At 43.3% G+C, this 12314-nt stretch overlaps 1 protein-coding gene across 1 annotated transcript; it reads left to right on the top strand.

Annotated features, from left to right (window-relative positions):
• Positions 1-1577: 1577 nt before the first annotated feature.
• Theg (Testicular haploid expressed gene) lies at positions 1578-9080 on the top strand. Its single transcript, XM_071706730.1, has 8 exons — positions 1578-1592; positions 2627-2818; positions 3336-3439; positions 3513-3605; positions 3902-4045; positions 5120-5228; positions 5354-5582; positions 8708-9080. Exons 1-8 carry the CDS (start codon positions 1578-1580, stop codon positions 8902-8904), a joined length of 1083 nt encoding a protein of 360 aa, XP_071562831.1. The 3' UTR covers positions 8905-9080.
• Positions 9081-12314: the final 3234 nt, after the last annotated feature.

Raw genomic sequence — 12314 nt, 5'->3', positions numbered from 1 at the left:
GTGATTGAGATTACCTGCTATATTGAAAAATCCGGATATCCGTAACGCCGTAGCGCAATGCGGAGCATCCACAAATCCGACAAATCCCAATTTCATCCGCACCATGGACGAATATTCCCGGAGTCGAAATTTCAGCTCTACTGGATTTTGTAAAACAACATTTCCGCCTAGGTTGACGCAACCCGCTTATCATCGCATCGCGTGCAACATCTAATCAAAGAAATTTCGAAAAAGATAGAGAAAGAGAGAAAATTATTACACCTGACATTTCCATCAAAAAATATGAAAAAAATAATACAAGAGAAGTTAAACTATTAAAGAGAATATCCTAACACATGTGTATTGCGTTTTGTCCGAACGTTGCGATAAAAACATCAGCTGGGTAGTCTCTGACTACCTGGGTTTTTTACTTTGCTTGCACTCTGTTAAATTAATTTGCGCACAAACCATGGTTAAAGTGCATCAGCCATAAAACATTACGATTTATTTCTAAGAGAAATGTATATCGCTTTAGTGCTCCGAGTCTTGATTTATTCAGAGAAAAATCTGCGTTTTATATGAATTATTGCGAAGCTCAACCGGTAATGAGAGATTAAAAAATTTGTTTAAAACTTTCTGAATGATTCGTTTTTTATTATTAATTTATATTTGTTTGAACTTTACGTTGTTCTTAAGATTGTTTCTCACACTTAGCATTTGAAAGTAAGACATATACTACGTTTACGCGACCGTTACTTCTGTAGTAACTTACGATAATTCCTTGGCGTAAACGGGATTTTGTAGTAACTTACGATAATTTACTCCGCGTAAACGAGTGAATTATCGTAAGTTACTACAGAAGTAACGCTCGCGTAAACGTAGTAATACACGAATATATTAGTAGAATAAATAAATAATTAAAGACGTGACTTAATCCGTCTTATTATTATGATATTTTACTTGATGCTTTTAATGACTAAAATCACTTACGGAATTCGCTTTTCTTGAAATAAAACAACATTGCGCTTTGACTCGATTCGTTACACACCTAACAGATGAATAAAATCCATAATTCCGCATGCCGAAAGCCTTAATTGTTCCCAATAATATCGCGTAACGTGTAATGCAACGTGAGATCAATCATGTCGCAATCATCCGCGTCGTACGTTCCCAGAACGAATTCGTTGTTCTCGAGGGAAGTTCCAGCGCGACCTGATACGGCGAGAACTATTATTGCACTCGCAACGGTCGGACCGCAAAGGTAGTTAACACGCGCGATACAAATTGCATAATCTAAACGGAGAATTGTACCATGAAGGGGATGGGAAAGAGGAAGGGTTGCAGGAAACGTGACGCGGCGGAGTGGTGTAGGGCGAGGGCGACGGGGGCGAAATCTTATCATCGATATCCACCGGGATTTCAAGTGCCAGGTAAACAGACTCGTATTTGAGATTTCCCATGCGGGGTTGACACAGAGAGAGAGAGAGAGAGAGAGAGAGAGAAAGAGAGAGAGAGAGAGAGGGGGGGTCAGTTTCGGAGCCGGAGGGAAACGGAAACGATGGAACGAGTCGAAACTAGGAGGGTAACTATAAGGGAAGATGCCAGAGGCGAAAGTGCGATCGAAAAGCAGGAGAGAGAGAGAGAGAGAGAGAGAGAGAGAGAGAGAGAGAGAGAGAGAGAGAGAGAGAAGGGAGAACGAAAAGGAAGAAAAAGATAACAGATCCTTGAATGGCCCGTGCGTTCTCGTGGACGATTCGATACGAATAAAACCAATAGATTCTCTAAAAGATCTTCATTGGATAAACTTTTATCCGCATTACGAGTCGAGACCTCGATTTGCGCGAGCCAGAGAATTACACATCTTCCTTTCGCTCTTCGGTCGTCCGCTCGTGAATTACGAGCCTCTCAACTCTTTCCGTCGTGCATTAAGAGTGCATAATGGTACGCGGTTAGCCGACTTTGTTTCTCCAATCTTCTCGCATGCATTTTTAAGCGGTGACCGAGGGAAACGAGTTTTTTATTCAATTGCGCGCCGTGAAAGCGCGCGTATATTTTCGCGATTCTATATTTCACGCGAAAATCACTGACGCGTCAGTTAATTTGTCATACACACCGACGGAACTTTATTACGGCAGATTTCTCCGGTGATTTGGAGTTTGTCAGATATTCGGCGAATGCAAATGCGCGAGCGCGTTTATGCGATGAATTTTACTGCGTTGTCATGCAGAGTTAGAACATTGTCACGTAGTTATACACGTTATCCGCGGTGATGCGACTCCCGCGGTCCTCAGCTTAGTGATATATTCATCGTAGAACGCTTTTAGAAGAATATACATACGTGAGAGACCCGCGTTAAACGCCAACAGCCTTGAAAACTGCGATGTGAAATAAAATTCGAGCTCGTTCGACCCGCTCGTATTTTGTTCATCCCCAATCCCTCTGTCACGCGCTGTCCGAATCCCACAAAATTTTCTCGTGGAATATCCACACGCCTCAATGGTGGTGAAAAAATTACAGTGTTAGCCGCGAAAGTGTGTCGAGCTAATTTTCGGTACATTTCTCCCGCGGGTCTCTGTTAAATGCATTGTTTTTCCGCTCGGGGATCGTTAAAGCGACGCGAGTATAATTTAATAATTAAGCATACCAGAAACGCTTGCTCATCATTGCGCTGAGCGCCGGGAAAATCCGACGGAAACGACGAGCGAAAAAGAGCAGCGGCGATAAGATGCCTTCGCAAAGAATTAAATACGCTCTGGCTCATTTATCGCGCAAGGAACACATCGCGCTATTAGCGCGTCCCAACTGGAGAAGATTTCGCAGAACTGATCCGAATGTCCTGGTATATACGCCTATTTTTATGATAATATTCTTTCGTTTATATTTACATTTATTTGGAATAAGGAACGTCTTTTGGGGAATCTTTATTATTTCCTGTAATACATATCGGAAGAGATTGGAGTACACTTTCCGATAGTATTACGCGTGTCTTTGTCCGCCGCTCTGGGATTTCATTAACGGAATCGAGATTGTGTCTTTAATGCCAGGGCAGCGCGCTCCTTCTAAGTAAATTCGGATTTCGCAATTGGGATTGAAACGAAATAAGAAAATGAGACGTCACCTGCTCCGAATATTTAAGGACGTTAAATATAAGTTGAGATATCCTCCATGAAATCAAACAGTCGTTATGAGAGACGAGGAGAACGTTCTTCCGCGGAAAAACGTTCAGTTGAAAACGATCGATGGAGCAGATGCTCGAGCGGCGTTCGCGCGCACTCCTTACTAAAGCCTTTGTGTCTTTCCTCGGTTACTTATATCGACGTGTACATATATATATATATATATATATATATTTTCAGGCGCGTCCTTTTACAGTTCCGCGCGCGGTTCGCAGGAGCCGCGCCTCGAGGCGCATCCGGGTTATGGCGCAACCGAAATTCGTAACCAAGAAATACGATCCCGCGTAAGTGCACAGTCGTCCGCTCTTGTACTCGTCAGGTTATCGCGAGTCCTCTAGAAAATTTATTATCGCGCAGAGCGGCGCCGCCCCCTTACCCGCGCATTCACCCGAAGACGCTCGCGGCGAGGAGCAGCAAGCGTATCGTCGATCTGGCATTACCCAAGAGAAGGTGCACATCTATTTCCTCGATGCTGAAGACGGTCTCGATAAGAAACTTGAGTTGAAAATAAATCTCTGATTAATATATTATAGAAAAAGGTTGCGAGATATTGGAATACCTACTTTAAGATACTCGTATATTATTTTTCCACTTTTAGGTCAAGTTATTTAAAAATCAAAATATGAGCATTATTTTCGCGACTTTAACATTATTCGCACTTTCGGTAGCGTCGGAAAATTGATAGCTATGACTTGATCGATGATATATATACGGTGACTTAAAAGCGATACCTTCTTAAACGCTAGACTTCTACTGGAGACGATGAAATTGGCAGCTACCAAAAACATGAAGGCAACCGTGAGCGATCTGCTGGTGAAGGTTCGAAAGTCGCGGTACCAGCGGTATCGCGTATTCTGTAACGCGCGTCAAGAACGAGAAGCGAGGAAAAAGTAAGGCCGATACATTTCCCAACATCATGTCACTTTTTCTCTATAAACGACACGCGCATCCCGGGCACACAATCTCTCCGCCATATTCACACGAGTAACCGATCTCCAGCGATAAACGAGAGGGATACGGAAAACATCGTGGCTATTTTACTCGCCGCGGAAATTGCAATACTAAACAGCCGAGATGTCGAGTATCGAAGTTCCTTTAATTCTTATCCTTTTTTCTTTTCTTTTTTTCTGTTGCACGTTCAGTCTCGTCGGGAATGTCGTGGATTTCGGTGAAATAGAATTCCGGGCATAAACTGCTGCGATGTCAGATGAACCTTTCGCCAATATTTGAACTATATGGATAGATATTCACGATATATTAATTACCCGTTAAATAATTAGCTCGATTTCATAAAGCCGCAACAATACCGGCGGACAAGTAACAAAACGTAAGCTTATAAACCCTTCTGTATTGATCGCGCTGGGAACTGGATGCAAATTGTACGTTTAATTAACGAAAGGTCATCTGATATATTGCATCGGAAGTAATTATTAATATAGTACAAAATAAAATGTGAGAGATTGAGCTAACCCTGAGCATTTATTGCATTGGTTACAATCATTGATCAGGTTACAATCAGAAACATCAATTTAATAGTTCTCCGTGATAGACCGCGATATCATATATGGGACATTTCACCACAATCCGCCACAATTACCACATTTTTCACTTTTACAGATTCTTTAATTTTCCATCAGTGGTTAACGATCTCTAAAGTCATATCAGAAATATCTCTATCACTTTCAAAGTCACTGAACTTATCTAACTCTTGAAGAAACGTAAGAATTCTTCTCTTTTACGATTGCAAGCGATAAGCACGAATGATGATAACATTTCTATTATTTCCATCTCCGTAATTTGTATAACCGACATGAATTGATAAATCGCGAAACCGCTAGTGATGTAAGTCCTCTTAAGCCACTGATGGAAGCCACGTTAATCAATCTCCGGAAGATTTTTCCTCAGTAAAGCATCTTTAAACCCAAATTCTCGCGATAAAATGCCCAACTCTCATATCTATCCAGGAGAAAACGAATGGCGAAACTGCGCAGAGCTCTCAAACCGGAAGACTGGCAAAAGTACATTAAATGGGCTGCGCCCAAAGTCGCTGCGAAACCTAAAAGAAGGAAACCCGTAAGCGACGTCGTTCTCTCATAAATCAATATTAAACGATCTAGATAAAAATGTTCGACGCGTCGCCGATTCCGGCGACGAGACCGTTCGCTCGATCGATCGATCGCGCGCTCCGATATTTTCAGGGTACGAGGAAGAAGAAGTGGAGGCCGGTCGACTTGGAGCGAGTGTACTTCTTAGCGTTACCAACGATCAAGCACGAGCCCAGGCTGAGGGACCCTTTCGAGGTGTCACCGCGCGCGCTTACCTATCGCATCACCAAGCGAGTGGAGAAACTCGCGACTCGAAAGAAACAACCGGAGATCCCACTGCGAATGCCAGGCGCCGTTTCGCCCGCCGCGACGAAAGCCATTGGTAGTAACACGTACACACACATATCTCGTCATAGCTATTACAATTATTATCATTCGCCTCGCCGCCTCGCCGTTACGATCCTCCCGCTTCGATTTCTCTGCTCGATACGCGTCGCCATCGATCTGAAGGAAGCAACGTTCTCGTTTGCCTATACATCGGTTCCCCGCACCAATACTATTACAAGCTATTGGATGTCGTAAGTAAGCTCATACGCGGGGTGTCCCAGCAAACATCGTCCCGTCGAGATTGAATGCGAACTCTAGCTAAATTTTTCCTTGATGAGCGTTTCATGAGAGAAGTCACGTTATTCGTTAGGAATTTTTAAATATAAATTTCAACGGGAATACTTGGGCTGAAAATCGAGCGTTGAATTAAAATGCCGTTATATTTATGTCTCCGTGAAATTAACTGAAATTAACTGAGGAACAGGTCTTTACATTTACGATGTGAAAAGAAGATCGCATTTTTTTCATTGTCAACACTCTATAGAGGTGGACATTTTATTATTAAAGTAACTGTTATTTTTCTTCATTTGTGCCTAATGGAGGATCGCGTCGGTACCGTATCTCGGTGATTCTGAGACACCCTACGTAGCAGATCCGTGATTTCATCGATCCCACCACCCTGCTACATCGAGAAAGACGACGGATTTACTCGTCGGTGGTTGCGACTGTTCAATAGCTTATGCGGTTCGCAAGGTTATCGAGGTTCCGCAAGGATATTTCACATATTGCGAAATAAAAATAAAAATGGTCTATATATTGATAACAATCCCAACAAATGTACACCTTTCAGCATCCATCCAGTATCAATGAAAAATAAATCTCGGCTGGTTTACGGTTTTGGCAACGGGTCGACGGGTGAAAAATATTTTTTTTATGCGGGAGTGTTAATTGAACGGAGATTCGACAAAAATTTATGGAATTAATAGAATTTCTCGCGTGTGGCGTATACACCTCCGGTAATCGATCGACATCGAATATTCCCACTATTAGTTTCGGATATCACCGAACTCGTGATATAATGCAGAATTCGCGTTATCTTTCCGTTCAACCATAACTGCGAGGTAACGATTTTGTAGCGTTTGATTTGGACACAGGAGAGATAAACGGGACACGATCTACACATTAAGCCCGCGGCACACGAAACGTGTTTTGTTGCCGATCTGCCAGCAATGCCGCGTTATGCTTACCGTACTGCTTGCTGCAGACTATCCTGCCCGCAGCGCTATTTCCTACCGTAATGTTAGCGGCACTCCCTCACCGGTATTGTAATTATTTAATGAAAACGTCGCTTGCAATGACATCGTCGTTTATTTTCGGATGCTATCTCTAGCTCGATAATCCTTTTTAACGTCACTTACGCACTTCTACGTGAGTGTAATCTCTCTCTGTGTACGTGTGTGCATGTGTGTATCTCTATCGTACATTTTATTACACATTTCATTTTTATATTAGTCTTGTTTTTATTTCGGTATTTTTATTAACTATTCTCTCATTGGATTTTCACATGGAATTTTTTGTTATTTCCACATTGGATATTTGTTACCATGATTTATTCTCTTTTGTTTATGTTGATTTTTTGCTGTTGTAGTTATACCCTGTCCCGAGAGCGAGAGAGGACTCAAATCCCAAGATACGAAATAAATTACATCTATCCGTCTATCTTTCGCACAATTCAACCATTTCAGTTTTCGCTTCGTCTACAATGTCTACATATATCGTGTCCTGCCGCACGGTTACTCAGCCGCGTCTGATTAAACGACGTCTTCTTCCACTATCGATCGATGGGCGGGCGTGCGACAGTAGATTAATTTTCCTTTGAGCCGTCGTCACAGCGCGGGGCTGTGGCAGAAATGAATGTAAACAAACGGGTCTTAAGTAATTCAAAAGTCGGTTGTCGGATAAAATCTGTGTATCGACGGTAACCAAAGTTCTCTCTATCTCTCTCTCTCTCTCGCCTTAGAATTACTCGACTGTCATTTCGCACGCCGCGCCGCGCCGTCCGTCACATCTAACTTTCTCTGCTCAACATATTCCTAAGGAGATGCCTCCTCAAGTTTCTCTTTGGGCTGTCGTCAAGCATAACCGACGTCCTTCGTCGCTGGCGTGGAATTTAATTTCGCGCGTAAGACGTTGCTTGATACAAAACGTGCAAGTGCATCGAGTCCTACGGCGATAATGGAAAGGCGCGATGCACAAGCCTCTCGGAAGAGAGCCGACCGGTTTTAATTTTCGCGTATAATCGCGCGCGACGAGTCAGCGACAGAGCGCAACATTTTTTCCCATTGAAATCCGTCTGTAATAAAATACGAGATACGGGTGCATAGTGGAACGATCGCTCGCAACTTTTACAATATATCTCACGTGTACTGTGCGGCGTTCTATGAAGTAAAAGACGTAAATCAAAATATACATTCCACTTTTCCCGAGAGACGAGAGAAGATTAAAATATCAAATATTAAACAAATTTTTAGCCGTAGTTAATATTTTGAAAAGAATTTTCCACACGCGCGGTTATATTATCACAATTTTGACAGATGACTCTCTAGCCTTTAGAGAACACAAAAATAATAGAGTGTATTATACGAAATTCAAGTCATTTCGTGAAATATTTTTAGCCGAGATAATTTCAATGTAACGCAACATTCTCTCTCTCTCTCTCTCTCTCTCTCTCTCTCTCTCTTCCTCTCTCTGTTTCTCTCTCTCTGTTTCTCTCTCTCTCTCTCTCTCTCTCTCTCTCTCCCTCTAAGCCTTTTACCTTATTAGAAATTTATTTATTTATGAATGTTCATAATCGCGATTGAGTTAATTGACGCTGGCATAAACACACCGCATGTTTAGAAATTTAATCCATATTGCCGTTATGCACATAGTCATGCAACAAAGCTGCCAACCAACTAATCAAACAAATATCACACGGCTGCGGTTTGTATGTAAAATGAAATTTGAGCGAGATTATAGTCGCCGTTAGAAAGCCACGCGAAATAATTTGTTTCATAGCGCGGGGCAGTTAGTCTTGCTTCGCGTCCTTAAGCCCGTTGATAAGAATAAGCCGGCGGAAAACCGATGTTAATGGATAGGATTGAGACCATACAGCGTACGGTATAACGTTTAATGCCGTAGCTTCCGAGAGAATAATCGCTTTGGCGAAGCCCGCCCAGCGTCCGGCGGGCAGAGAAACGGATCTCCGAGAGGATGCCTTCACCGTGTCGCCGGCAGCGTTAAAGGCGAGATGCTCCAAGCGTCTGAAAAGTCTCGCCCAACCGAAGACCTACCCGAAACCCACCTTCAAGAGATTGAGAACTGCGCTCAAACGATGAAGCAGCAAATAAGCGTAGGCGAGAACTGTATATACCCAACGAAATTCGCGTTGATTCTCGCGCTTGTGTCGCGTCGGTACAGAATACGTTCATTAAAAATTCAAGATATTTGTCGTTAGTTCCCGTGTACATACGTAACTTGGCGAGTGACAACAGGATCACCCGAATTTGCAATTTTCCCGGAAAATGTATATATTGTAACTGTAATAAATGGCAGCGTTTGGAAAACAAAAAGCATGTGAGCGCTTCATCGTAGAAATTCATAGTAGAAATCTAATAACTTGAATACCACGGTAGCCTGAATACCCATGCGTTTTCGTTTAATGGAATTCCGGTTGTACGGCTTGGGGTCATGTCGAATATTACCAGAATGATAATCCTGCCCGCGAGATAATCGGTACGCACCTCGTTATTAGCGTGCTTTTACATAGTCCAATGTATTCGCGGTACATATACGCATGGGTATATACACATCGGGGATACACATTATTTCGCAAACGCTACGATTCGTCGTGCGATACACTGTGCGCGCAATATATCAAAAAGCAGACGCGAGCCTGTCGCGTTGCATTATGCGAGCGTTAGCGGCAAAAGCGTGAGACATAATCGTGTCCGTCGACGTCGTAAATTAGGCTAGCCGCTCACAATCCACTCGCCCTCGGGACGGATTAACGTTTTGTTATGTTGCAACGACCATTCTTGCTGTCGCATAACTTCCTATGGACATTCTGCGCTCCGCGTGACATTCTGCCCTTCGTAAAAGGGGAGACGGAATAACGCGCGCTGGACTTTCAACTCGTTCTTGGTATTTTCTTATTTTGCGGAAGGAATGCGCGAGAAATACGACACACGCCCTTAACGCCCTGGGGATATTAAAAGGACGTTTGTACGGGAAAACGTATCCGGAGTTTCGCGCCGCGCGCGGAGAGATGACCGGAATTCCCCTCTATCTATATATAGCGCAATAAATAATAAATAAAAAAGATGAATAATAAATCGACCATGACTAATCGGTAATATCTGTTTAATGATCCGTAATAATTAGTTGTATTCAAATTGACGTTGAATAATTTCACGACAATATGCACGCATGGCTTGCGGTTCATACGATTCTTGATTATTCAAACAAAAATAGTGCGATCCGCATAATTATTAACCTGTCTAATTAATGACATCAAATTATTCGTAATTCGCTCGAGGTCCCGAGCTCCTCTTCGCACCCCCGTTCCGCATTTTATTTTACTTCTACTCGCTGTCATGCACTCGCTTTATACGTCCAGTGGCACGTCCGAGCTCTTCTCCATCGCCCTAAATGATAGAGACATTAACATTCGACGTTGCGAAATTGCTTAATTAAAGGCACGTCGTACGCGCCTTTACCTCCGTCGAGAAGTTAAAGGGGTACGGATGGTCTTTGAATTCATAGCCGCGAGCATTTTTCTTCGCCGTTACGCCCGACACTTTCCTAATTAACGTCTCGTTCTCGGGCTAATGGCGGTGTAAGAAGCGAATGGTCACGGTATAGGTACGTAAGTAAAGAACGCACTCGGGCCAACCTCTGGCCGATGATCGATACTCCCTCGTCGTGTATTTCACGCGAATTCGCACGAATGCAACGATAAGCGAATTTTGATCGCCTATATACAAATATACAGCATTCGTTCATGATAAGCTGTACTAAAACCAGCCGGTTTTGCATACCGTTATTGCACACGCACGCGTTGTTTCCTCCCTGCCCCCTCCTCCCCATCTAGCATTTATATTCCAGTTTATAGGAAACTGCACGGTGCATATCGTGCGAATACAATCGGCCACGCTTTAATAGCGAACGATCATGCACCCATCTAGCAAAGTGATTAATTAAACGCCATTGACATTTACCTAATTGTTAATACATACGGGCTCGCTACCATTAAGGCATTAAGTTTTCATATTACGTTTTTCAATCAGACTATTGCGCAATCAAGTCACGATATATTTAATGTCGAAAATTAGAAAGCGGCAATGGAGATAACGATCTACCATGGAATTTTCATTAAATCGAGACTACAAATTTATCGAATCTATCTCAGAGAATCCACTATTGACATTTACCGCGGTGAATAGAGATACGCCAGCGTATAGATCCTAATATAAATTGACCAGTCTGGCAAATTCGTTATATCCCGAAAAAGTACACACGCGCTCACACACACACACACATACGCACACTTTCTTGACAGTCCCTTTCATCACGCGAAAAGCGATTGATAACAAACCCTATCGCGGGCAAAGGGAATCAAAGGATCGAAAGGCCAGCTTTAATGCACAGGTATAGACTCGCACTAAAAATTCTAACTTTGTCCGGAAGCAAATTTTGTTTCAAAGGGTATCGATATCCTCTCCTCCCCCTACCCTCCGTTCGCCACACTTCACCCCCGCCGCCGTTTGATCTGGCGAAATCCAGATCGCGTCAGTCAATAGAGACAGCGAAACGGGAGTATGAAAAATGGATCCGAGAGGGAGTTAAAGCGATTTGAGCCGCGTCAGACGTGACGATTTTGTCGGCGGTCGAATCGCGACAAGACACAGGAGGCCATTCAGAGGCAGCGAAGGGATACGGAGGGGCGGGGAGGGGAAGGAGACGAACGGAAGAACCTTTGCAAATACACTCCGGCGGTCGGCTTACGACGGATCGACCGCACGGTCGCCGCACAGCTCGTGCGGAATATAAATGTAAACGGCGGGAATATGCGGCCGATTCGCTCGCAATTCTATTCACGTCCCGACACTCCTACGCCCCGGCTGTCACCGTCCGACCAGAATCGCGCGGCGAACCCCCGCGTTTGATCCCCCTCGCCCGATTCCACAAATCTGCATCCCCTTATCGGGGCGAGAGTGCGTTCGGGAACCCGAAACTATGCGCGGCAGCTACTCGCGGTCATCTAATTCAGTGCTTCTCAAATGGTGTTACGCGAGAATAAATCCGTAGTACGTCGATTAATTCTGTCTCGGTCGATTAATTTCAACCCCTACATCTTGTAGAACTTCGGTTAGTATGAATGACACGCGGGGGGGGGGGGGGCTCTATTGATACAATTTATTTTACTTGCGTTCACGTGATTACAATACTAGTTCTTTTAATTTTATCATCGCCATATATAATCACTTTTTATTATTACATTTGCAGTCGAATTTAATTAACCGTATTAAATTGAACGCAATTATATTATGACACTTATAGAGAAAAGAGTAGACATTACTCTTACGAAGTTTGAGAAACACTGACTTAAATCGCCCGAATGACAAATACGATGCACGTTGAGGTCGGAATTTATGTACTCTCCGAATATTTTTACTTATAACAGGGATTATACGTTTCGTTTGTTTCATCTACGCGGTCTTTCAAATCTCTTATTCCATCCACTGAA

The sequence above is a fragment of the Temnothorax nylanderi genome, unplaced genomic scaffold, assembly GCF_030848795.1.
Source record: "Temnothorax nylanderi isolate EJ_2023f unplaced genomic scaffold, tnyl_v1.0 TNYL_tig0053_pilon, whole genome shotgun sequence".
In the NCBI taxonomy this organism is placed as follows: Eukaryota; Metazoa; Arthropoda; class Insecta; order Hymenoptera; family Formicidae; genus Temnothorax; species Temnothorax nylanderi.
The sequence above is the reverse complement of the archived record's forward strand: the minus strand, read 5'-3'. Positions and strand labels throughout refer to the sequence as shown.

Bases quoted from the DNA above. Each gene is read 5' to 3' on its own strand.
- Theg (XM_071706730.1), top strand. The intron at 3,440-3,512 runs GTAAGTGCACAG...ATTATCGCGCAG, and splicing joins ACCAAGAAATACGATCCCGC to AGCGGCGCCGCCCCCTTACC. The intron at 5,229-5,353 runs GTAAGCGACGTC...CGATATTTTCAG, and splicing joins AACCTAAAAGAAGGAAACCC to GGTACGAGGAAGAAGAAGTG.